General features: G+C 39.8%; 1 protein-coding gene across 1 annotated transcript in view; it reads right to left on the reverse strand.

Annotated features, from left to right (window-relative positions):
* Positions 1-27,565, reverse strand: part of MGAM2 (maltase-glucoamylase 2 (putative)) — an 89,189-nt gene that overhangs the window by 22,203 nt on the left and 39,421 nt on the right. Inside the window, exons 17-36 of the mRNA XM_063101002.1 lie at positions 26,212-26,366; positions 25,976-26,060; positions 25,006-25,062; positions 24,101-24,225; positions 23,134-23,222; positions 22,284-22,333; positions 19,496-19,663; positions 18,182-18,337; positions 16,588-16,866; positions 13,972-14,126; positions 12,741-12,909; positions 12,091-12,187; positions 11,500-11,612; positions 10,907-11,032; positions 8,940-9,068; positions 7,350-7,457; positions 4,848-4,910; positions 3,893-4,027; positions 2,332-2,416; positions 796-934 (exon numbers count right to left, since the gene is read on the reverse strand). Coding sequence (XP_062957072.1) covers positions 796-934; positions 2,332-2,416; positions 3,893-4,027; positions 4,848-4,910; positions 7,350-7,457; positions 8,940-9,068; positions 10,907-11,032; positions 11,500-11,612; positions 12,091-12,187; positions 12,741-12,909; positions 13,972-14,126; positions 16,588-16,866; positions 18,182-18,337; positions 19,496-19,663; positions 22,284-22,333; positions 23,134-23,222; positions 24,101-24,225; positions 25,006-25,062; positions 25,976-26,060; positions 26,212-26,366 — 2,483 coding nt within the window. The remainder of the gene's footprint in view (positions 1-795; positions 935-2,331; positions 2,417-3,892; positions 4,028-4,847; positions 4,911-7,349; positions 7,458-8,939; positions 9,069-10,906; positions 11,033-11,499; positions 11,613-12,090; positions 12,188-12,740; positions 12,910-13,971; positions 14,127-16,587; positions 16,867-18,181; positions 18,338-19,495; positions 19,664-22,283; positions 22,334-23,133; positions 23,223-24,100; positions 24,226-25,005; positions 25,063-25,975; positions 26,061-26,211; positions 26,367-27,565) is intronic.

The following is a 27,565-nucleotide window of genomic DNA, read 5'->3' on the forward strand; positions in this document are numbered from 1 at the left end:
GAAATTAAAGCTCTAAATAAATGGAAAGACATCCTATGTTAATGGATCAGAAGACTTAATATTCTTAAGATGGCAATACTCCCCCAATTAATCTCCAGAGTCAATGTAATCCGCATCAAATCCCTGTTGCCATTTTGTAGAAATTGACAAGCTAATTCTAAAATTTATATCAAATGCATGTGATCCAGAATAGCCAAAACAATCTTGAAAAAGAAAAGCAAAATTGGAAGATTCACATGATTCACATTTTATTAATCAGGACAGTGTGGCACTGTCATAAGGGTAGACACAGAAATCAATGGAATAGGATTGGGAATCCAAAAATAAGTTCTCTCATTTATTGTCAGTCGATTTTTGACAAGGTGCCAAGACAATTAAATAGAGAAAAGAATGGTCTTTTCAACAAACTGAGATAGTTGAATATCCACATGCAAAAGAACAAAATTAGACCCCTATTTCACACCTCACACAAAAATTAACTCAAAATAGATCATAGATTTTAGCATAATACCTAAAACCATAAAACTCTTAGAAGAAAACATGGGAGCAAATCTTAATGACCTTGAGTTAGGTAATAGTTCTGGACATTCATGCATTTGACTGGCATCATGTAGATACAAGCACAATACTAATATGAAAATTCAGAAGGGGGAAGAAGGAGGGAGAAAAGGAGGAATTGGTAAAGGGACAAGGAAATCAACTACATTGTATATTGATAAATTAAAATAAATAAATAAAAAGACAAAAGTAACTATGGAAAATTATCTTTGCTGCCAGTGACAAAAATACACTCACTCGTATGTGGGTCTGGTCTGGGACCACCCGTACAGGCTGTGCACGTCATAGTGCCGCACCGGGGAGCCGTCCAGCAGGATCTGCTGGCTCTCCATGCACAAGGTCTTGTTGCTCAGGCCCCAGTCCCTGGATTCCAAATCTGAGGGAAAATGTTGAGTTATTTCCCCAACAACTTGATTCACAGATTCACTAGAAATGACCCTCATTTTGGCATTTCTCTATTTTAACTCACAATATTGTTACCAGTAACAGATCTAATTTCATGAGTTTTTTAGTCTCAGAATCAACATCCTTTGACTTTATAACTAATGAAGGGTAAGAATAAGGTACCCTTTAAGAAGGGGAAAGCATCCTTCTTTTGGCTCCAACTCTAATTTAATTTATAGAGTGCTATTAATAAACCCCCTTGTTGTTATGACTGTCTCTTCCACTAGATGGTAATGTTCTCAAGGGAATAGATCTTGTTTCGATCAAGTTTGTGTTAATGTCTCTAAATCTTTCTGATTTAGCAGCACTTGCCTGACATACAAATATTAAACTAAGGGAGGAAGGAGAAAATGAATGAATAAATGAATGAATGATTTAGTGAGCAATGGGCAGCATAGCAGTGACCGAGACATGGAGAAACTTGGATTCTAGATTCTGTCCCACAAATTACTCGTACAGTGCTTTTAGGAAATGAGTCACTTCCTTCCTTGGGCCTCTGTAAAATGGGAAGATTCAATCTTGTGAGATCCCTTTCATCCCAACACCCTATTTCTGTTTGTATCACAATACAATTGTCCCTTGGTATCTACAAGGGATTGGTTTTAGAAACCCCCATGGAAACCAAAATTCGCGGATGCTGGAGTCACTTACATAAAATGATGTAGTACTTGCATACAACCTATGCACATCTCGTATACTCTAAATCATCTCTAGATTACTTATGATACCTAATACAATGTAAGTGCTATGTAAATAGTTGTTATACTGTATTGTTTCTTATTTGTATTATTTTTATTGCTTTGTAATTTTTTATTGTTTGGTTTTTTCCTGAATATTTTCAATCCATGGTTGGTTGAATTTGCAGATGTGGAATCCATACATACAGAAGGCACTGTACAACTAGAGATCATCATTCAGGAAGAGTATGTGAACACAGGCAGAGAAAGTTCAGAAGCCAGATTTTCACTCTCTAATCAAAAGAACGTGTGTGTGTGTGCGCGCGCACGTCTGTGTGCGCGCATACATGCCTGTATGCATGTGTGTGTGTGTACAAATTTATTTATATTTTTAGTAATCAGTTCATAGTTGTCAATATAATCAATGGTACCATATAGTGTTTGGTTTCTTTCATATGACATCATGTCATTATTTCTGTGCTTGGTTAGAAATTTATTTATTTGCTCTTATTCAGGGTTATTCTATTTGGGATTTTATGTCATGTTTGAGAGTGTGTTCTTTCTCCTGTATTATGCTTCATTTTGACAGTAAGGAAAACTTTCAGAGTCTTGGAGTAGGGAAGTAATATGATGAAGTAATCATTTCACATACATGGCATATAGGGTGGGTTATTCAGAAGTTCATCTCTGCAGCCAGTGACAGATCCATCCACAAAGTTTGATGGCTCATTCATATCCTGAAATGAGTTAGAAAAAAGGTTCCATCATGTCAGGGGAAGTATGGCCTTTTCCACAGAGGACACTACCTCTGGTCGATGACTATGCCCTCACTCAGCTGCTGGCTTAATTTACTCTGCTTAATACCCAGCATCAACCAAAATGGTCTCTAAGAATTCCTGTTGCTTGAGGGCTGAACTATTTCTACCTTATTCAGCATTTTTAAACTTTTGAGGATTGTTTCATAGTGAGAAAAATATTGAGATAATGCTGGATCCAAGCCTGAAAAAAATCTCTTGATTCATCTCCTTCATACAAGAAGCCCATCTTTGCTTTTCTATGAACAAATTATTCATTTTTCATCTGTGGCCAGTGGTTACCATCCTCTTCCCTTACCCTTTCTTAGTAGAATATCTTGGACTAATTCTGATATTGGCATAGACCAAACACAAGGAGAGGTATCTCCTGTTCTGCCATAGATACACTCCTGAAAAGTTGTACATAACTCAGAAACAAGTCTGGAAATAAAATCATACTTTGGGGAATTTAAATGCAAGGAGCAGGGGTTCCTGAGAGAATGTTCATTGCCGACTTTATGAAAGGAAAAGTTAAAACTTTATATAGTGGACTATCTTAAGCAGGCAAAGGCAAGTATTTTATGAACTATTCATTATTTTGAGTTACCCAGCTACAGCTTTCCCTCTGATCTGTCTGTTTTTGTGCTCATTTGAGACCTTTCACATGTCTACTCTGTGCCTATCTATCCTGAAGGTGTAAGTAGCCAAGGAGACCCCAAGGCCACCAGTAGACTTATACGTTTGTCTTTGGGTGAATCACAAGCTTCTTCCATCCTGGCCCAGACCTGAGAAGCTCCTCAGAGCTGGCCTAGAACTTGCTTAAGATTTCAGGCCAGTAGACAGTGGGGTAGGAAATCAGGACACTGATATGGTTCCCAGCACTAGAAAAGTACAAGTAGAGACACATGTCCCAGAGACATCTCAAGAAGCCTTGCTCTTAAGGTAAACTGACAAGTATAACAAACATCTGTACAGGCCCTTTAAGCCCTTCCCTCAAGGTGGTCTGCACCAGTACCATGGTGAGTGCCTACTTGCTCTCAGCTCTATGCCTTGCCCACCCCCAACTCTGTCTTGCATCACAGGATTGGCTCTCAGTCTTCCTTACCATTGGCTTTTGGGTGGATTTGGCCATGAGAGGCACTGCCAAGAGATTGGAGTGTGGGAGGTAAAAGAAGCCAGGGTATGTCTTCCTCTCTCTCTTGTTCTCCAACATCTCCAACAGTGGCACAACTCCTTCACAGGTGCCAACTTCCACTTGACAACATGTCCCTGGGTGGACCTGCAATGATCCTTGCCTTTCCTGGTCCCAGAACCTAGATTCTGTAATAGCATCCCTCCAGCTCTAGTTCCCTCCTTTGCTAGTCTCCCATGTTTTGATTGCTAACATTTCCAAGGAAAAACAACTAAGGTTGCACTTACAATCCACAATCCATCAAACTTCAAGCTCTTCTCTGGCTCTTGAAGATTTGCATAGAGCTCCACTATCTCTTTCTTCCACCATGCAGCTGTGCTATTACGCAAAAAGTCAGGAAAAGCAACGTAGGCCTTGTACAGCTGTAAGAGTGACACATACTCTCATGGCGGGTCAGAGCGTGTCCCAGAAGGGGAGTCTGGGGACCCGGAAGGGGAGATAAGCAGGTATTATGACTGCCTAGCTCAGTCTCTTCTCTAACCTCAGGTCTGGGGCTGGTGCACAGAGTTTATAGTGGACACAGAGATTGGGAAATTCTGATTTCATTCTTTATTTTCTTAGAAGAAGGTTAGGTAGTCCCTTTTAAATATAGAATTTGGTGACTGGACATGTAATCATGGGAACTGAAAAATTGTCCGTCAGTGTCTAAACAGTCAAACTTCAGAGACAGAAATGCTTTTTCTACATTGACCAAATGAAATGAAGACAGACTCATCATCCAGGGGAAGTTAGCTGCAGAATGCAGGGGATGTAGAGGCCCAGGATGATGTGATACCAAACGCTGAGATCAAGGCCATTACTCTTTACAAATGGCTTGTCTTTTATTTTGTATGTAGGTAATTCATTAAAATCCAGTCTGTTCATAATGGATACTCCTCCAGTGAAAACATTCTAGACTTTGGTTAGTACTTTTCAATCAACATTAGATTCAAACAAATCATGACCCACGGAGGCACACATGTGAGGGGATTTCACTGACGATTTTCTTTTCTACATTTCCATTTTAGCTGTTAGTTAAGTTTTCCATTTGACAATCTCTTTCTGCCAAGAAACTACCAGCAAACAAGCTCACTCATGTTGGAGCCACTTAACCAAAAGATAAGCTACTTATCCAGCGGGATAAAATACATAAGTATTCAGATGTTTAGGGCAATGTAGTCAAAAACTCTAGTACAACTGTACCTTAACCTGAGTTTCATGGTCAAGGGATTCATTCACATTTACATTGGGCAGATCTGGCCAAACCTATAGAAAAAGAAGAAAAATTAAAACCTTTAAAAGTCATTACACGACGGCAAAGGAAACAATCAACAGAGAGGAAAGACAACCTACAGAATGGGAGAAAATATTTGCTAACTATGCATCCAACAAGGGATTAATATCCAGAATATACAAAGAACTCAAACAACTATACAATAAAAAAAACAAATAATCCAATTTAAAAATGGACAAAGGAGATGAATAGACACTTTTCAAAGGAAGACATACAAATGGCCAACAAGTACCTGAAAAATGCTCAGCATCACCAGTCATCAGAGAAATGAAAATCAAAACCACATCGAGATATCATCTCACCCCAGTTAGATTGGCCACTATTAAAAAGACCAAGGATAACAAATGCTGGCGAGGATGCGGGGAAAGGGGAACTCTTCTACACTGTTGGTGGGACTGTAAATTAGCACAGCCATTAAGGAAAACAGTATGGAGGTTTCTCAAACAACTACAGGTAGAGCTACCATATGATCCAGCAATCCCACGACTGGGTATATATCCAAAGGAATGGAGATTATCATGTCAAAGGGATACCTGCACTCCCATATTCATTGCAGCTCTATTTACAATAGCCAAAATGTGGAACCAACTTAAGTGTCCATCAATGGATGATTGGATATAGAAACTGTGGTATATACACAATGGAATACTACTTAGCCATAAAAAAGAATGAAATTCTGCCATTTGCAGCAACACTGATGACTCTAGAGAAAATTATGTTAAATGAAATAAGTCAAACTAGGGAAGAGAAATACCACATGTTCTCACTTATAACTGGTGGTGTGTGTGTGTGTGTGTGTGTGTGTGTGTGAGAGAGAGAGAGAGAGAGAGAGAGAGAAAGAAAGAAAGAAAAAGAAAAACCACAATAATTCATTGAACTTTCAGGACAGAACAAACCTAAGGTTCCTAGAGATGGGGTGAGGGAGGGAGGGGGTTTGGGGAGGGACAGGTCGGGTAAAGGGCATAAAGAAAAATCATGATTTGTAATAATGAATATGCTAATAATAATTTTAAAAATAAATTAAAGAAAAAAAGTCACTGCACATAGACCATGAGATGTTTCACATGTTAGACTCTAATGATGTGCACCCCCTTAAAATACTGGGGGATCTTTGCCATTAATTAAATTACGAAGGTTGAATATATGAAATTCTGTCAGCTGAAAGTGGGCTAGGGTCTCTTGACTCATTCCTTATGTATTCAAAATTCGTTTTTTGATCTTAATATTTAACTAAATTCATTTTAAACATATCCTCTGAACAATTATCTCTCAAAAAATTACTCAGCTCTCTGATCTGCCTGTCATAGACTTATAACAAAATTCCCTTTATAAATAATAAATGTGAAATGTGACTCTAAGGAAATAATATTGATTTCCATTCACAACCCACAAACTTAGCCTCAATACTTTTAAGCAATATTATGACTTACTGGAATTCTAAGTATATGCAGCATTAAAAAAAAAATCCATAGTATCGACCAATTTCATCTATAAGTAGCAGGACATTAACTGTATGCATTAATTAATTAATTCAAACAGCAAACACTTATTGAGAACTTACAATGTCCCAGACACTCTTCTGGGATCTGTTTAAGTAAGATTTACTGAGATTTAAGTAAGAAATAGTGCTTGTTTTCTAAGAGTTCACAGATGGTACGCAAAGTGCTAAACTGTCTGCAATTCTCTCTGAGGGCAATGATACAGAAAAGGGAAAAATAGGAAGAGCTAAAGTAGTTATTGAATGCATCATAAGAGGTAAGATTTGAGTTGGTCTTGATGCAGATATTATTTGGGTGAGCTGAGAAGGCAATATTCAAAGTGAGCATGGCATGTACCCAAAGCAACAGGACAGTAGCATAGTGTAATTAACAAACAGAGTTTGAATCTGCTAAGAGCTTCAGTCATCTGGAGTCAGGAAATCCACCTAAAATGCTGTTGCTAGAAATCAGGCATATGAAGATGAAAGATTGAGGCCATAAAAAAAGAATTAAAGGGGACAAGAGAAAGAGGAGAATCTATAGGACTTAATGACATATTTAGGTATACAGGCAGATTAAGCATCATAGTCAGAGACGAATGCATGTTACAGTGTGAATGGGTGGGAGACAAAGATTTCAGAGTCACTGTCAAAGGGATTCTTAATGTTCGTTACATGACCAGGGAAAATATATAAAGAGTGGGAACATCAGAGTATTTTAAGACAATAAAACAGCACTCAATAGTATTTTAGAGGATCAGACCTGTAACCTTGGTCTTGTTAATGTTTATTGAGCTAATCAGCCTCAGACGGATTTCAACTAATTAATAATTTATTAATTGCCCGATACATTCTTTCCAAAATTTACTGAGAACCTCTTTTAATCAAGACATTGTGATGTTTATTAATTATAGGCACCTTCCCTAAGCCTCACCTTTCCCCAGACAATGTCATTGGTGTCAGGCCATTTGATGAACACGTTGTTTTCCTCTCCTCTAGTGAACGTGAGATAATCTGTCTCATTACCAGAAATGGCTGGGTCCTGCAGTGAAAGGGTTAAAACAGCAAACGTGAGATAAATACCTCCAAGAAAGTTGCTCTCCCAGAATTTAATAATTCATCGTGCAGAAAGAAATGGTGAACCTCAATACCAAAAACTACAATAAAATAAAATAAAAACTCATGGATAATTTCCCTTGTCTACTGGTATATTACCATAGCCAATTGAAATGGGAGGGCACCTGTGGTACAAAGATATACACCCCTTTATGAGGGATATATCAAAGGGTATAAGAATCTCTGTCAATAAATGAAGGAGTCTTTCTATATTATATAGATATATGTATATATTACAGGTAGAGCTTTCTATATTATATAGCTAATGGAATGAAAAAAACTCCTGTAGAAATTAAAATATGACTTGACATGAGAAATTTTTTCAATGACATAGAAATATGTATTTAAAAAAAAGAAGGTTGAAAGGTAAAGAATATACTTGTAGAGCAAAATTCTTGAGATAAAAGTGTGAGCTAATGTTTAAAAACAACTCCTGGAGATAAACCAGGCTGATAAGACATTACCCTCAAGCAAAAAGACCCAATTTATTGTGTTTCCGGAGTATAACAGCAATATTTCGTAAGAACATGAAACTTCTTTATTCTATTCTGTGGTCCCACTTGTCTGTCTAAAGTGGCCTTCCCTGTTTACACCATCTCATTCCTGCCCACAGCTGTCATATATATCATCACTATCTAAAATTATCTTTTTTTAATGTTTATCTATTAGCCTTCTCCCTCCATTAGAAGAACAAAGCCTTATAAGAAAATGCACATTGTCTTATTCACTAATTTGGAATATATACCCACACACATTTAAAACTTCTAAACAGTGATTTTCAAATAGCCAGTATGCAATAAATACTTGAATGAATGAATGAACAAAAGTCAGCAAATAATGTTATAATTTTGGGATGCTAGAAGGAAGAATTATTTGCAGGTAAATATTTCTGTATTTATCAAGACACAGCTTCCTCTCAACTCAGATGTCTGTGAGTTCAATTAAAGAGAAACAGTCCCCTGGGCCTCATCATTGCCGAGTGATGTGATGATACGTTGTAAGAGATCCCTGGACTCCCTCAGATAAAGAAGAGACTGAGACAGGCTGTTCCATCTGAGGCATGCCCCGAAACCGCGAGGCACTTTTCTTTTTCCTATGTTCAATTTTTCATCCCACAGTTCTAACTCTACCAAGAGAACAGGAATAATAAATTACATCCCAGTGACACTTAATGATGAAAAATAAATATTACAGGGTATCATCTTTTCAAAGCCATTTTTTTAATTTGTTCTTTCCTTCCTTCTTTATTTGCTTTTTAAAACTTTTAAAAAATATTACACATTCACAAGAAGTTGCAAAAAATATACAGGATGGTTTCTTGTACGCTTTATCTGGTTTTCCTTAACAGTATTATTTTTGAACCATGAATTTGGAAACAAAATGGGATCTAATCTGTCTCAAAACCTACCAGCATGAGAATAAATCGCATGCCATCTTTCTTCATTTGCTCAATCAGGAAACTGAAGTTTTGAAAGTTGGGGCTGAGGGTGAAGTCCAGCTTCCGGTCCATGTAATCGATGTCAACATGCTGGACGTCCTATGGGAGGGCAGGCAAGATGCTCCGGTCCTACAGCAGGTATCCTGTCGGCTCACTCACTGCCCGGCCAGGCACCCAGTCCTGCTGCTTGCTGACCCCAGCTCTGCCCCTCTTAATCTCTCATCTCATTTCTCCCCTACATTGACTTTTTATTTCTGCTAATTGGAATATTGCTTTCTGATTCCTGCATGCGGCTCACCTGTGCTCACTCCTGCTCCTTTTGCCTCCCCAAACAGGAACTCTCTCCCTTTCCCTTCCCTCGACTCATGTCTTTCCCACTCTTCAAATCAAACTTGGTGAGACTACCAAATAATGTCTAGTTGAAATATTCAAGGGTCAGAAGTGGGACTTCTCTCAGAAACAAAAAAGATTGTATATCTGTGTGTGTGTGTTTCCTACAGTAAATCTAACTGGATTTATTCACATTTAGAACTACATTACAGTATTTTACAGCTTTTCAGAATGTATATCTCTCTCTACACAGTATCAACCCAGGTTTCTGCACACAAAACTCACTCAATCAATGACTGTTAAACGATAGTTAATATTAATATTAGCTATTCAATAGGTTAATGTTCAGTTGAAAAAAAGAAAGGTGCTTCTTTATAGCAAAAAAGTGATAGTCACCTGCATTGCCTTAAGACTCTAAGTAAAACTTGTTTGGAAAAACAGAGGCTTGTGCATAAGCCAATGCTTGGAAAAGAATGAACTGGCATATTATTAACCCTTGATTGCTTTGGTAAGTTATAACTGTGTTTTTTTTTTTTTTTTATTTTGTAAAGAGTGTAAAAAGTGTAAAAAAGATAGCTGTGAAACTAGTCCTGTGTGAAATGCATTGTTTTTTAAACTTATTTCATGCTACCCTCTTAAGTCAAAGGTGCACAAGTGAGAGTTGCATAAATCCTTCAGCAGTGAGTGGTGTGGTTGGAGGACATTGGCACTCACTGCCTCTTGTTGAGAATGTCCTGCAGTAGCCATGGCTGGGCTTAAGCCATGACTCTAGGGACTTATAAGTGATGATCTTAGAGAGATGACAATAAAGTGACAATATGAAAGAAATCAGTTAAAAATCAAGCCTTCACTTTCTCTAAAACACACATACACACACAGATACTAAAGTAACAACCTGCTCCCTGAGAAAAGCCCTAAGCACTGTTTAAATTTTTGTTTAATAAGTATGTAGTATAATACTTTATATTGAAAAATTAAGCCTGCATATATGTGTTAAATTATTTTTGAAGAGAACATTATTGCATTCTATTTTATTCTTATCTTCCAGTCATTAATTGTCCTCTGAAATCTCAGGAGATGAATTGAAAGCAGAGAAAGAAAATGACTGATGAAAACCTGACAATTATGAGAAGAGAAAGAGCGTGCTGTGTGTGAAATTCTGTTTATTGACAGCAATTGATTACACTGTGTGTGTATGTGTGTTTTAGAGAAAGTGAAGGCTTGATTTTTAACTGATTTCTTTCATATTGTCACTTTACATCCATCTCTCCAAGATCATCTTTGTAAGTCCCTAGTGTCACGGCTTAAGCCCAGCCATGGCTATTGCAGGACATTCTCAACAAGAGGCAGTGAGTGCCAATGTCCTCCAACCACACCACTCACTGCTGAAGGATTTATGCAACTCTCGCTTGTGCACCTTTGACTTAAAAAGGTAGCATGAAATAAGTTTAAAAAATAATGCGTTTCACACAGGACTAGCTTCACACCTATCTCTTTTTACACTGAAGAAGTGACAAACAGTAATTTCTATGAAGATGTTTTCAATACACAGTTAGCTATGAATTCCTACAGCTAATTAAATCATAGGCTGAGTGAGGGTTTCATACATAGGGAATCTGGGCTGCCACCATTGCATCGTACAGATCAGAGATTTCAGCATCATTCTGGTATCCATAGCGACTCAGCTGGAATCCCAAGGCCCAATACGGAGTCATTGCTGGCCGACCGATCAACTAGAATCAAAAAGAAAAATGGATCCAGGTAGACTTCTTAGGGAAGAAAAGATGATTGGCTTATATTTGAAGCAACTTGAGCATTTCTAAAAGGCCACACTCAAAAAAATTAGAAAGTAAAATAAGTGTGGAACAATCATGGAAAAAAAAATTATAAGAAATATTGTAATTGAAATTTCTCTTTATTTCTAGAGCTTTCACCCTAAGAAACCTGAGAATTAACTCAGTGGTTATTAGTGATTAGAGATTTTTAGATAGGCTATTCAGCAAACAATCAAGAGACACGTGGGATATTTACTATGCCTTTATAGCTTCTTAACGCTAAAATCTGACTTTCAGGAAGACAATAATAATGTAGTGGGGACACCCAGGGGTCATAAGAAAAAACTGGCCTATTTCAGTGTTAAGAACGTGGTAATACCCAATACATATCTGATGGTTTATCAACGGATAGAATGACTTCTAACCTCAGTATATTGCTGAGTTACAAGTTCAGGAGTTGGCCCCAAAACCATATAAAAGTCCAAAATCCCTCCTGTGGTGTGGTATGTTAGGGCGGGAGTGGGCTGGACTGTCACATCTGTAAGGAAAAAAACCACACACGCACACACACACACACACACACATTCAGATGAAGATCATCCCTGAAGCTGTAAATCACCCAGATAGAGAATCCACCCTCAAGTTTGCTATTTTCACTCTCTTTCTTCAATACCTTCCTCTCTCTCATCCAGTGGAATCAGACATAGATTTTCAGGTACCCCAAACATAATATTCAATCTCAACAACTTACATCACTCTGTTAAAAAAAAAGCTCAAGTGTCACAATAAAATAAGGTTACAATGAGTAGGGACCACAGTTAGTCAAAAGTTTATATCTAATACCAGAGCTAGAGCTCTTAGTAAATCTTGAATAAATGGATGAATGAATGGAAGGTCAGTTTATTTGTCCCATTTTTCATTCCCCTGAATTTGATTATTTCTATTGATATCCCAGATCCCAATAGAGTGGTCACAGCTATTTATGGTCATGCATGGGGAACGAGCCTCGGTCCTACCCATGGCATTGCTGTTCAGCAGGAGCACTCCATGGGCACTGCCATCCTCTTCCAGTGCCATATAGTAAGGGTGGGCACCATAGGAATTCTTCTTGTACTGGCAGAGTCATGGGGTAATAAAAAAGAGAAAATCTAAGAATTACTTCCACCTCATAACCCAAGAGCAAACTTCTGCCCCACATTAAAGACTCAGCTCAATGTCACATTTTTGTAAAGCTTTCTTTCAGCCCTTCTCCTACCCCAAGTAAGAAGCTGTGTCCTCGCTGCTCTGTGCCCTCCTTGTTTTTTATCACATAATTCTATCACAGCACAGATTACACCGTGCTATCAACTCTGCATATCTCTCTCATTAGCCTATAAGCCTCTGGAAAGGAAAATCAATGTCTTATTAGATTTGTGGCTAAACACTTAGCAATGTGCCTGACACATAGAATATATTAAATAAAAGTTTGTGAAATAAATAAAATCCATAGTCCACAGGAAAAAAAATATACATATAAATGTCTCTCAGGGACAAAAGAGTGTGACGTGTGGCCTGTTACTACTGGGAGCAGAATTTATCAATACAAGAGCACCACCTATGGGTATACAAATTAAAATAAATGTACATAGAGAGAAACTGATTGCTCATTGTTTTCCTCTGTCCTTACCGCTGGTGGCTCATCGCGAGCAAACATTCCCCACATGTTCCAGCTCATGTTTCTTCTGAAAGTTGTGTGCTCAGTTTCCCCAAAGCCATAGAGGTACTGAGAGGGGAGGCGGGTAGAAATGGAGAGGAACATGTCGTTGAAGGTGAAACCAGGGAGCTGAGAATCCCAACTGCAACACAAAGGCAGACCTCCACGCTGAGCTGGAGGTGACAGGCCAGAGCAGACATGAAAGATACTCAGAATATCTAGTTGATTCAGAAGCCCCCTGAATTACTATTGCACATCTGGATCCAAGTTCAAATACTGCGATGAGCCACCTCATAACAACAGCCATGACTCAGTACCAAGGTTCTACGCCTGCATTTTTATTCCATTGTTTGCAAGACTGAGAGCTGCTTTTCTTGGTCATGGGATCCTTGAGGTCAAGGGCCAGGTCTCATTCATTTCTTTACTTCCAGTTCTTAGTACCTGGCATATCAGCCTGAATAAATGTATAAATAAGGTCAAAGCAAACTTTCCAATAGAAAAGCATGAAACCCTTGGAACAACTCCTATATATTATCTAAAGAACTTCTTACCGAAGAGGACAACAGAGAGAAAATCAGACACAGTCAAAGAGAGCAGGAGCCATACAGAGAAAGGCACATGTGTCACACACAGGTGACAGCTTCTACTAGGATGGGGAACCTCACCCCAGGCAAAATCCAGATCTTCACTTCAATCTACTCAGCAGCAGGAGGGATGAGAGATGATAACTCCTTTCATGCTTAACAGTGTGAAAAGGCTTTAAGTTTACACAGTGTCTATAGAAGCAAAGGTGAAGAAGACATTTCTGTCTTCTCTTTAACCTTTGCCCCTCTTTTCCACCTCTTTAGTTATTATTTCTTAATAAGGAATAATAAAAAGCTGATTTATATCTTAGGTTATCAGTTGTACTTATTAAATAGGGCTTTCTGTTCTGCTTAAAAACAATGAGTAGAACATGTATTTTTCTCTCTCTGAAGGCAAACAACATTTGATTAGTTTTTTGAAACCTTTGATTAATTTTTCTTGTTGAGTTTATGACTAATAGAAAATTCATTCCTCATTGCAGTAGAGAGAAATAGATACACTCTGTAACAAACACATATTTACATACCGTCTCTGAGGTTAATATTTCACTTGCACTAATTAGAACCACTCTAATTAGATCTAGACCCACTCTAATTAGAACCAAATAAACAGTATTTACATCACAGCATGGGAGCTTCTGCGTCGAATCTGGATTCCGAATGGATCGATCTGAATCCTGACATCATACAGGCGGTGTTCAAGGGAGCCAACTGGTGAGGGAGGGGTGTTCAGAGGTACTGGGACCTCATACCTTTTATTGGTGGGATCGTAGATCTGACAAGGAGACAGAAGGAAACTTTCAGATGGAGTCTCAGACCTAAAACCCCTCATGCCAGCCCACATGATTCAGTTCCCTTTTTTTTTTTTTGGCCTGTTTGAATCACATCAGGAGGCATCAAATGTTCCCAAACAGATTTGAGGCCTTCCCACCCACTGTGACTGACACAGATCCTGAACTTCAAACATGCCTCAGTAATACACATTCAAAGCCTTCCTCTAAAGAACCTGTGATCTAAGGGTATAGAATCTCACGGATGGAATGTGTGCGTGTGTGTTTACGGGTGTGTGGGATGGGAACTCATACATGCACAGAACTGCACACTACTGGGTGTGAGCATGCGTGTGTGTGTTTGGATTTGGAGAACTGAGTTTTCATGTGGGCTCTGACATCTAACCTTACTTTTCAGCTTCCAGATGTCATGCAGCTTCTTCATTCCTGAGGTTTCTCTTTTGTATCCACCACTCGTTCCTACTTACCTGACAGGATGGAGGTATGGGAAAACCAGAGAAGTGAAAAGTGTTTTGCAAGGACAGGGAGAATCACCATTAGGAGCAACCATCCTCTTCTTCATGGTGTTATTAGCCCACATCTTATGCATAGGTGAAGTTTTTTCTAAAGCCCTTGTGATATTGCAAAATACAGTCTATATTTGGTGGTCTTTGTCCCTAGTCCTATCCCTTTCCTGCATATAACTAAAATCCTTGGAATCTCCAAAGAGATGTCTTTTTGTATGCTGATAAGCTGACTGATGGCTGGCAGCTCCTAGGTAGCTTCAGGAAGGGAGCAGGTCACAGAAAAGACCAAGGCAGGATTACAGGGTTGGGACTTTCAGCCCTACACTCCTCCCCATAGGGGAGAGGGGCTGAAGGTTAAGCTGACAACGAATGGCCAATGATTTAATCAAGCATGCCTACCTAATAAAGTTTCAATAAAAACCCAAAAGGATTGGATTCGAGAAGCTTCCAAATAGCTGAACACATGGAGGTTCCAGGGAGGGCATGGGAGCTCCACACCCCTTCCCCCATACCTCGCCCTATACATCTCTTTATCTGTATCCTTTGTAATAAGGGATAAGTATTTCCCTGTGTTCCGTGAGCTGCTCAGCAAATTAACCAAACCTAAGGAGGGGAGCATGGGAACCAATTCATAGGCAATCCATCAGAAGAACAGGTGGAACACGCTGTAGCTTCAGAGTGGCATCAGAAGTGAGGGGAGGGGCGGTCTTGGGGACTGAGCCCTCCACCTGTGGGATCTGACACTATCTCCAAGTAGATAGAGTCAGAATAGAATTGAGTTGGACAGTCCCCAGCTGGTGTCCACTGCAGAACTGGAGAATGGTTTGCTTTGGGAGGAGGGGGGAACCCACACCACTGGCCACAAAAATCAGGCTTCTGTGTTGATGACTGTGCTGTAACAGCAGAGGAAGAACGGTTTGTTTTTTCTAACAGCGCTGCTTCTCAAAATTGTGTTTCTCAGACCAAAAGCAGCAGCATTACCTGGGGGCTTGTTAGGAATACAGAATCTCAGGCCCTGCCCCAGAGTCTCTGAATCAGAACTCTCATTTTCACAGGATACCCAGAAGATTCACAATACTTAAAGGGTGAAAATCTCCCTAGAGCTGAGCTGTCCAAGGCAGTGTGTCCACAGGGCACATGTTGCTACTGGGATCCTGAATGTGCTCATCTGAATTGAGATTCATTTTGAATGCCCAATACATACTGGGTTTTGAAAAAAACTTAGTATGATTAAAAGATTGTAAAATATCTCCACAGTTAAACTTGAATTTCAAGGTGAAATGATAATATTTTAGCACATGGGTTAAATAAAGTGTTATAAAATTAATTTTACTTGCGTTTTTCAAATACATTTTTAGAAACATTCCCACTAGAAAACAAACATATGTGGCTCACATTGTATTTGGAGGAGATATAGCAGAGCGGGGGACCTCTGAAGTGTGGCCCCTTGACCTGCAGCCTCAGCAGATCACCTGGGAACTTGTTAGAGACATAAATTATCAGGCTTGGCCTCCACTCACCTACTGAATTGGAAACCCTGAGGGTGAGGCCCAGCCATCTGGGTTTTAACAAGATCTGCAGGTGCTAAAGTTTTAGAACCACTTTCAGAGAAATAATTCTATTGTTGGAAGTAGGTTAATGCCTCTCATATGAGTTTGCCACAAAGCAGATGCATTTTTCTCAAGGCTAAGGGATGATTCTTTGCAGATGTTTATGACCTAGAGTACTTATCATTGTAGGAAATTCCAATTCTGGTGGATCTAAGGTCACATCCTGGCTCTACTGTCTAACTTTTTGACCCTCACCTCTCTAGACCTCAGTTCCTTCATCTGTAAAATGAGGGATTTGGACTAAAAGCCATTTCAGTGACTTCCATCCATACAGAGCTGCAGGTTAAGAACTCCAGGTTGAGAAGGAGAATCTGCAACTTGGGACTTACCTTCACCTGCAGCATGTTCTCTGTGTGGTAGATCACACTCAGGCTGAGGGAGCCAATCCTTGCAGAGAGAGCATCAGAGGTGGTGTCTGCTACTAGGAGTGAGGGTGGCACGCCCCCCAATGCCGCCTTCCCTGCCGACTTTGCCGTCTGTGCCAACTCAGGGGCCGCCAGGAGATTCAGGTCCACAGTGATGCCCGTGGGCAGGTACTGAATGTTACTGGCAGCATAATTAGGGATAGTGTCATAGTAGCAGGTGGGCACGCCAGGAGTAGTTGTGTGCTGGAACACCGGGAGGAATTCTTAATCAGCCTCTAATGCCATACTCTGAGGCTCTAATTACTGATGATGTTGGTTAACACAGAGAGTCTCAAACAGCATGCCCATTGCCATGGGTTGAACTGTGTCCTCCCAAAAGATGGGAAGTCCTAATCCCTGGTACCTGTGAATGTGACTGTTTGGAAATAGGATCTTTGCAGATGATCAAGTTAAGATGAGGTTATTAGGATGGGCCCTAATCCAATAAGACTGGTATCCTTATTAAGAGGGGAAATTTGGTGACAGAAATGCACATAGGGAGAGCGCTATGTGAACATGAAGGCAGAGATCGAGGTGATGCATCTTCAAGCTAAGAAATACCAAACACTGCCAGAAACCACCAGAAGTCAAGGGAAACCATGGAACAGATTCTCCCCTCATGGGCCTCAGAGGAACCAACCTTGCTGACACCTTGATCTCAAACTTCTAGGCTCCAGAACTGTGAGGAAATGAATTTCTGTTGTTCTAAGACACTCAGTTTGTGGTACTTTGCTATGGCAGCCCTTCTGAAAACACAACACACACACTGGCCCTCCGTAGTGGGAGGAAGAGGAAGCGAGCAGGAGGAAGAGGAAGCGAGCAGGAGGAAGCCTGATCTGGAGACTGGAGCTCTCAGGCAGGGTTCTGCTCAGGTGTCTTTATTGCCCCAGAGGAAATCATTTGTTCTTTTCTGATTTTCACTCTTTCCATTGTTCAAATGGAGAGGAAACAGCCTTATCTTATTTTTCCTGCTTGGGGTCTCCAAAAGCTGATAAAAATTACTTAAAATATTCAATGGGCAATGCATACCCAAATGCATATTATTATGTTAAAAACAGGATTGTAAATGCTGTGGTTGGAGGGGCAATGAGAGTGGCAATGGGCTTCTTCTGATTTAGGACATCCAAGGGACATACTGACCACCCATCACATAGAGTGGGCAAAATGCTTGTCAGCACAGTGTTGTGATTACCATGTAAGCTGTAACACTTGAAAAGTATTTTCTTGATCAAATCAATATGACTAGCATGTTCATCATTACAAATCATAATTACTTCTTGTGTCCCTTACCCAATTACTCTCTATCCCCCCACCCCCTCTCCCAACTCTGTTGATTTGATCATCACATACTATTCACAAATACTGATAGTCAACCCTGTTCTCCATAAATATGCGTAAATAAAAATAATAAAAATAAATTTAAAACAACAACACAAGTGTTTTCTTGGTGCCTAATTACTTGTGGGACAGTTTTTACAACTTTTCCTGACCGACTGAGTAATCTGCTCCTGATCATTACCTCCCAAAGGCACCCCCGCTGCTTGCAACTCTCCTCGGAGGCAGCAGAATCCTCAGGGTAGCAGCTGAACTTCTCCAGGTCACTGACCAAAAGATCCCATTCAATGGAGAATTCTTGTCCCAGTGCCAGTCCCTGGAGGTCAGTGATGGTTACCACCTGGGAAAAGAGAAAGGAGGCCATAGTGACAAATGAGGTGACGTAGAACCACCTGGAGAAAGTCCTTGCCTGATAGTCTGGAAGTCAGGACTGGGGGACCTAGTCCTAGTTCTTTCTCCAATACCACTTTGCCAAAAGATATTTGAAACTTGACTTATTCCTGACCTTTCTCGCTTCATACAGTCATAATGGAAGTGTTGAACGAGAAGATCTTCCATCATGTTAAGGAGTACAGACCACAGGCAGGACTGTCACTGTCAGGCTTAATGTCCTCTGGCTGTGATACCTGTTTATTTTAATAATGATAGCAATAATAATCACAGCTAAACTTTATTGAGTATTCATATGAGCCAAGCCCTGTGATAACCACTTTATAAGCATTATCTTCATTAATCCTACAAAGGAATCCCGTACTGTAAATACCTTGGCTATCTTCATTTTATAGAACATAAAATGGAGGTATGGAGACATTTAATATCTTGTCCAAGATCTCACAGCTAAGAGACAGTACCGCTATGATGGGAACCCCATTCTGCCTTAAGAAGAAAAGCTCTTACCCTATGCTGTATGTACTGTCAAAATGAAGGGGGCTGATCTAAGAAATGATCAATTTCCCAGCACTTGAAATACTTCTCTTACAAATAGAATCTTCTGTCAGAGTTTATCATGTAAGGGAATCATTCAGTAAGAGGAAAGGCAGATTACCCTTTGTGTTTTATTCCACTCTCGTGTTCTGTAATGGTATAAAAATAGCTTAAAACACAAAGGAAAAATATCAACTGTGTCTCAAAGAGAGTCTTTAACTTCAATGAGAGTACAAATGTATAAACGCTCTCTAGAACTAGGCCTATGTATTGAACGTTTTCACTATATCACATCTGGGACCAGCCTGTCTAGTATTAAATTCACCCTAAGAACTGTCTTCTCTGAGGGTCCCACCTCCCATTATATTCTTCGGAGCTCTAATGTAAATGAAATGGAGGGGTCTGTAGTTAGCATGCACATGTTTCTCCTGCATCCTCCCTGTGATGTGGAGACCCCCACCAAGCCAATTGTCTCTGTGACTTCCCAAAGTCAAAAGAAAAAGGGAGGGCCAGCAGTCAGAGTGTCAGGCCAGGGCATTTGGCAAGGGCCCTGCAGGAGGGAACAATCTTCCACCTTTGTTGAAGCACTGTAGACAACACTTGGACTGGAGGTGGCAGCATTATTCAATAAGACAGTAAAATTAGTAGGCTGCTTGTCCATCCCCAAGATCCTGATATCTGTAAACCTGAGGTTGTCAGGGTCCATATAATCATTATTTGTAATCTTTGCCTGTAGACAGTTCTAGAGGAAAAAAAAAAAAAGTCAGCTTAGAGAGCAGGCTCTTTACACTCTCATTGTCCCTAAATACCGTACAACATCTCTCCTTCTGAGAGCTAAGGTGTTTCCTTTCTCTCTGCAGTTCCAAACATTGCCAGGTGATCATCCCTAGAAAATTCATTAACCCCCACTCTTAACAATCCTAAATCTTTTAGCAATATTTTGTGTTTGCTTTGGTTCGCTGGCTCTTTACTGATTCTATTACTCAGAAAATACGTTCCTGACATCATGGAATTTTCAACTGACAAGAGGAATACTCACAAAGCCAACAAAAAGACACAAGCACATGCAGAGACTCATCGGCACACAAAGGCATAAACATACACACACACACCACGTGTCCAAACAATTTTATTCTTTTTATTTTAATCACGATGGTGATGAGCTAAAATGTATGGATGCTTACCACGTGCCAGACACTTTGCTAAGCGTTTTACATGTACTACCTCATGCAGTTCTCAAGGCAGACCATGTGATTGAAGCTTTCATTATCCCTATTTTTCAGATGAGACTGAAGCACAGGGAAATTAAATAACTTATTCAGGAATCTGTAGTTCAAAAGTGACAAAGCTGAGCTATGTCAAGGAAGAAGGTGGAACTGAAGACTGAAGTAAACAGGGACACTTTGATGATTAAAAAAATTAGGAGTCCCACACAAATATGCCCAACTGATTTTTGACAAAGACAAAAGCAATGCAATGGAAAAAGGATGGTGTTTTCAGCAAAGGGAGATAGAGCAACTGGACATGTAAAAGTTGAACCTCAATCTAAATCTCACATATTATATGAAAACAAACTCAGAATAGATGACAGACTTAATGAAAAAGGTAAAACAACAACATTTTTAGGAAAAAACTTGGAGAAAATATTCAGGACTTAAGGCTAGGCAATGAGGTCTTAGACTGGACCCCAAAAAGCACAACTCATAAAAGAAAAGAGTGAAAAATTAGACCCATCAAAATTAAAAAATTGTGCAGATGGTAAATATAAAGATGGTAAATAGGCATATGAAAAGTTGTTCAACATCACTTGACATCAAAGAGATACAAATTAGAGTCACAGTGAGATACAACTACACACCAATCAGAATACCTAAAGCAAAAAATAGGGACAACATCAGATATTGGCCATGATGCAGAGAAACTAGATCATTCATACATTGCTGGTGGAAATGTACAATGGTAGCCACTCTGGAAAACAGTTTGGAAGTTTTTTACGAAACTAAACATACACTATACCCAGCAAGTGTCCTCTTGGCATTTATCCCAGAGACATGAAAAGATATGTTCACACCAAAACCTGTACAGGAATGTCCATAGCAGCTATACTTTATTTGTAATATACTTTACTTATATACTAATATAAAGTATATTTATAATATACTTTGTAATATAATTTACTTGTAATATACTTTATTTGTAATAGCCCATAACTGGAAACAGCCCAGATGATCTTTATCAAGTGGATAATTGAGAAAAAGGTGGTAATTTTTGTTCGAGCATTCCATGCCTTGGAATGCTACTAAGCAATAAAAAGGATCTCACTAAAATTACACACAATTTAAATGAATTTTGAGGGAACTCATCAACATATTGCCTATGCTGAGTGAAATAGCCAGTCCCAAAGATTACATACTGTATGACTCTACTTACATAACATTCTTAAAGAGACAAAATTATAGAAATGGAGAACCAATCATTGATTGCCAGATGAGAAAGGTGAGGGCAGAAGGTAAGCTCATGTGCCTATAAGATGGCAACAGGAGGAATCCTCGAGGTGATGAAAATCTTCTCTGTCATGTGAGTACCGATGCTAATATCTGGTTGTGAAATTGTGCTATGGTTTTATAAGATGCTCCTGTTAGAGGAAACTGAGTAAAGGGTATGCAGGATCTCTGCATTATTTCTTACAACTGCATGGGGATCTTTAATCATCTCAAAATAAATTAAAAAGTTTAATTTTAAAAAATTATGAATTTAAAAGGGAGAAAGGAGAAATAAGAGAGAAAGAGCCCCACATAATTTCTGCCCATATATGATCAGGCTTCTGAGAAAACCAACACAGAATTCTCCCACTCTCTGCTATTCTTTTTGCCTTTTTTCCTCTCAGTACCCTCAAGAAACAGAGATGAAGCAAGTGATATTCCGTATCTTCCAACCTTTCAATGCCACCACTTGATCCCTCGCCCAAAGCCAAGTTTTAGGGACTAGAAAGGAAAGCTGTTACAGCCAAATCCCAAAAAGCCATTTCACCACTCATCACCCCACCTCCAGCCCACACACACGTGCACCCCCAAACAAGGGCACATCTTAAAAGCCAGGATTCATCCCATTAAACTCGAAGGCAATGATTTTTTTTTCCCCAAAGATAGTAAGTAGTTCTGCATAGAACTCATGATGATATTTTTATAGGCTTGTATATCTGGCAGAGATTAAACACTTTCATGTTAACGTGAATCCTTTCTGGGACCATCACAGTCAAACACTGTCTCTATTCCACCTGACCAACTGTCTATAGTAAACCAAAAATTCAAAAAGAAGCCAAGGAAGAGAAACACTGTGTGCTCCTCAAAAACAGTACTTACAGAGGTAACAGAGAAGTCATACAGGATGTAATTCTTTTCAGTTACAGCGTCTAAAAGAGAAAGACAGGGGAGTGCCCTTTAATGGGAAACAGGTGCTGTGGGGCCATGTTCTCTTCATCCAGAATATCTTTGCCATCAAGTTCTGCTCACCCCAGTTCCGCCCATTTTTGTCAAACCTCCACAGAGGTTTCCTGGACCATTCCTCTGAACTCCTATGGCACTTTATGGTACCATTTTTCTGGCATTTAAAACATTTTGACTTGAATTATGGTTATCTACATGCACATTGTCTCTCTGCTGCTGGACCATGAGTTCTGGAAAGGCAACATTTATTTATGTGTTATTCATCTTTATAACCCCTGCATATACTACAATAATAAATAGCCAATATATATTAATAAATGCTAATTCTATGCAGGGAAGGGCTTTTATATAATCACAGAACAAGCTTATGGGAGATATTTATACGGAAACATTACAGTGGAGAAATACACTGCACCAGCTAGACACCTCTCCTTTGACAGCAACTAAAGCAGTACTTCACAAAGCTATTAACAAAATTCATTGTTTGGTATGAATAATGACATCCAGAGAAGAGAATAACTCAAGTAACCCCAGTCATGTCTGTTGCTTTGGTAGAAACCATAACGTGCAAGTTGCATATTCGAAGTCTATTTTAACGCACTGTGCTTGGCTGGTGGAAGTTTCAGAAAAAGTTTTAACCCAAAACCAATTGATCGTAAGCTACAGAAATGAGCATCAGTGACAATAGAGTTAGTGCCAAATTAGGCAGCCCATGATGACTAAGTTTCACTAAGAACCACAGTGATGTTACCCAAAAGAAGTTTACCCTTAGATACACCATCATCCCAGTACAGCATGCCCTTGGCTTCTCTCTTATAGTCCAAGGCGATAATGAGTCCCAGGGAATTCTTCCGGCTGTAAAAGAGCAAATCTTAGTTTCAGAGAATGAAGCAGAGATAGAACTATGTGAAACTAGCCCCTTCCACGACCCAGGAACAGATAACCCCAGAGTCTACCCCAGAAACTGAGTAGATAGTAACCCTGTGTGGAAGCACAGAAGTTGGGTGTGAGCAGGCAGCAGAGGTCAGAAGTGAGTGAGCATGAGAAGCAGGGTGGGAGGAGACCACTCCTGCTGGAAACTGGGTTTGTGACAATACTAAAAGTTGACACTCATTAGTTCCTACCATGTGCCAGGCACTCTTTGAAGTATCCTACACACATTATCATTCATATTAATTCACTTAACCCTCATAATAATTCTAAGAAGTCAAACTATCATCACCCCCCCATTTGCTAATCATAAGCAGAAGCACAAAGAAGTAAGTTGCCTGAGGTGAGCATATACTGTACGTAGTCGAGCCGGGGCTGGAACCAATTTACCTGGCTCCTGACCCCCAAACTACATTGCTTTCACATGATAACCTTTATCTCCCGTTTAACTAGCATTTGCTAATGCATTAGGGAATCTACCTAAGGATAATTTCTGGCCAAAGAGAAATCTTCATGAATGATTATTTTCACTATTCCTACAATCTAATTTAATCCAAGAATAAAAAACTATGAAAAATATAAAGGAACTGTGGCTACATTTACCCCTCTGCTAAATGAGGACCAAGATGCCAATTCTGGACCAACATTGAAAGAAAGGGAGGAAAATTACTAACTGGAGATGTTTTCCCTTGGTTTATCCACTCTGCTTACCTCTCCCATAATGCCCTGCCCAATTAGAACACCAGAGTAGTCATACTTCAGAAGAACAAGGAGCTAAAACAAAAAAAGAATGAGGAGCTTACCTGGTCTCTGTGGTGGTGTTTGGCTGTTGGGTGGGAAATATGTAGCCCTCTCGAAGGTGAATTCCTATCCTATCACCTGGGAGTAGCATGTCCACCCACTGTTTCCTCCACTGGATGGCCACTCCCTAATCAAGAAAAGGAAAACAGATCAAGAATAGGCTGTTTGGGCTAGGGAGGACCTTAGAGATCACTAGTTTAGGGGCCTTATTTTAAAGAAGAGAAAAACGAAGACCCCCAAAGTGAAATGCCTTGCTCAAGGCATTTAGGCAATGGAGAACAAAGCTGGGAATCCAACCCACCCCATTTCCTTACATTACAGCATGCTGTTGTTCCAAAGGTGGGCTTCAATTCTCTGGGTTATTACATCCAAAGGCAAATGACTAGTCCTGATAGTTGCACAGTAGCCAGGTTGCTATAATGAATTTCCATAAATCTCCTTAAGTTATTCAAATTATTTCATTGTACATTTGGAAAGGCCTTCTGCTATGGTCTGAATGTTGATATTCTACCAAAATTCATGTGTTAGAATCTAATACCCAATGAAATAATGAGAAATGGGGCCTTTTGAGAAGTGATTAAATCATGAGGGCACAGCGAGAGGCACCATTGCTGAGGCAGAGAGAAACCTCACCAGACATGGAATCTGCCAATGCCTTGATCTTGGACTTCCCAGCCTCCAGAACTCTAGGCAATAAATTTCTGTTGTTGATAAATTACCCAGTGAAAGGTATTTTGTTGTACCATCTAGAACAGATCCAAGACACCTTTCTCACATAAAAGTACCCACAATCAACTAGATATAAAACCTTGCACTATTATCCTACCCCAAGCTCCCAAGACTGTTGCCTTAGAATTGCCCTCTGCTAGAAGCAGGTCTCTGAGCCAACCAGGGCTACTTCACTTACTGTCTCATAGTCATACCAGATGGCATCTGGTACATATGCTTTCACTTGGTCCACACCCTAGGGAAACAGCAAGGAGTAACATTAGCATACCCTTCACAGTTTACAAAACACCTCCACATGTCACTGCATGTGCTCATCTGAGCAATCCTGAGAGGTAAATAGGATCATCCCACTCTACAACGAAAACACAGAAATTCAGAAAGGTCAAGCAGTTTACCCAAAGCAGAGCTGTAGCTAGAAATTAAGTTTATTTTGCATCAATGCTTTTGAGAGAAGGAGAGAACGTTCCCTCATTAAGCTAGTCAGGTAATCTGACAGTTGGGAGGAGATTGAGCCAGCCAGGGCCCCAGGAAAGCCTTCCAGCAGCGCCACTTGTTTGTGAGCAGGACCTGTCATCAGATGTTGTGGCTAAAACACCAGTTTGAAGGGCCCTTGACATTAGTACATCTGCGATCTTTTGTGTTTACAAGCTGATCGGCATAATTCTGATTTTCCCCCACACTTCTCCCCTCACACTTAGATAGGATATGCATGGTCATTCCTCAGTGGACAGAGTGACGCCCTCCCCTTGCCCAGCTCTCGTCTCTCCCTCCCTGCTCCTCTTCACACACCTGTGCTCTCTTCTCAGCCCAACCCCCAGAGCACAGACCTCTGAACAAAGAGAAACATAGATAGTTGGTCAGCACACACACACCAAGGCATCTAAAGCCCACGTCAATGCCAAGGTCATATGCCTAAGGACACAGGCTTTAATTTTAAGGCAATTTTGCAACATGGAAATTGTTTTGCTTGGTGGGGCAGTGAGATCAAAAATTACTATTTTTCTAATTTCTAAACTTCCATGATTTCTCTCTCATTCAGATTTGTATTTAGATTTAAATGCAGAGTTACTCAAGATCCAGCTTATTCAGCTAAGGAGCCATGCAGACAAGTGTCCTATCCCACCCCATCATCTAGATGGGAAACATACTTCATATAGAACAGGCGTGATGAGGAGTCCAGGCCCCCACAAGAACTGCTCTTGCACCTCCCATGTGGCCGAGTCCTGGTAGAACCTGGAAAGCAGGGAGGACAGGGAGGCCAGTGAAGTCTCTGAGATAGGACAACAGCACATTATATGGCACAACCTAACTAACCTGGTTACCACTAACAAAGTAAAATGAAATTACAATCAGAAGAGGAGTCATTGAGAACCGGGAAACTCACTCATGCACAAGGGGCCTTGCTACTGTCTCCCCCCGGGTGTGAGCGTGGTAGAAAAGGGTGTAGAGATAGGGCAGCAGGGTGTAGCGGATGTTCAGGTAGTGTATGGAGGAATTCAACAGCAGGGAGTCGGCACCAAAGGCAGCAGGGTCCTGGTCCTAGGAGGAAATGTAAGCAATCGCTGAATATCTCTTTCCATCCTAGTTTAAATGTTCCTTTTTATGAAAACAGGCAAAAAGTACCCATGTTCCCCAAGTTGGAGGATATCAAAGCATTTCCAGAACTGAAAGGATTTTGGTCCTACTCCTTCATTTTATAGATGAGAAAGCAATATCAAAGATCACGTGACTTTCCCAACATAAGATTGCAAGCAGGAGGCAGCATTTAAATTTGATACATGTCCTCAGAGGGCAGTCTGTGGCAGCCCCAGAGTGACAGACCCCAAAAAAGTCACCATGGAGAGGCAGAGCTGCTCCAATTTATTGTACACATTGAAATTTCTCATAATACTTTATTTGGAAAATAATAATAATAATAAAAAGTTGTGATACTACTAAACATTTTTTTAATTCATTGCCTTATTCCACATCCCAGCACTATAATCCATAAACCATCTTTTTTTCCATGTGCTGTTTAAATTTGTAATTTTAAACTGTTATGTCTAGTTTTATCTGCAATGTTTTCACCATTAAAATTTGTTTTACTCTCCCAATCCCAAAGATAGTGACCTCTCTTTGTTCTTCAATATGCAATGTGCAAGGAAATCCTGAAGATGGTTTTTAGCAGATTTTATCCAACAGCAATGAAATAAATTCAGAAAATCTAAAAGAGAAATCTAATTTTCCTAGCACCTGAGATAGAAATTTTTCATCAATTGTCAGCACTCATTCGTTCATTTTCCTTGTAATGTGAAAGATGTGAAAGAAACACATGTCATACTTGGTCTTGCCATTCTGTACTGTATTTCTAGGAGTGAATTTTGGAAAGAATAATCTGAATTTATTACTTTATTTTTCTCTCTAAAATGCCCATTCCTTCCCCACTCCCCCCTGATCAAATAGAAATATTTCATGAGAACACCCTATGCCCCCAGTGTAAGGCTCATGGAAACCCTAAGGCCACACACCGAAGGAAATAACACTCCACAGCCTCCATCATCTTGCTCTCCAACTGAGGTCAAGACCTGCCCTGTCCAGCATGGTGGCCACAAGCCACCAGCTACTGAACACTTGAAATGTGGTCACAAAGACTGAGGAACTGCACTGTCGATTTTATTTGATTATAATTAATTGAAATATAAATCTTAAAACTGAGTGAATGTAAAATATTTTTTCCATTAAGCACAACTTTATTGTTT

This window comes from Cynocephalus volans, chromosome 6, assembly GCF_027409185.1.
Source record: "Cynocephalus volans isolate mCynVol1 chromosome 6, mCynVol1.pri, whole genome shotgun sequence".
Classification (NCBI taxonomy): Eukaryota; Metazoa; Chordata; class Mammalia; order Dermoptera; family Cynocephalidae; genus Cynocephalus; species Cynocephalus volans.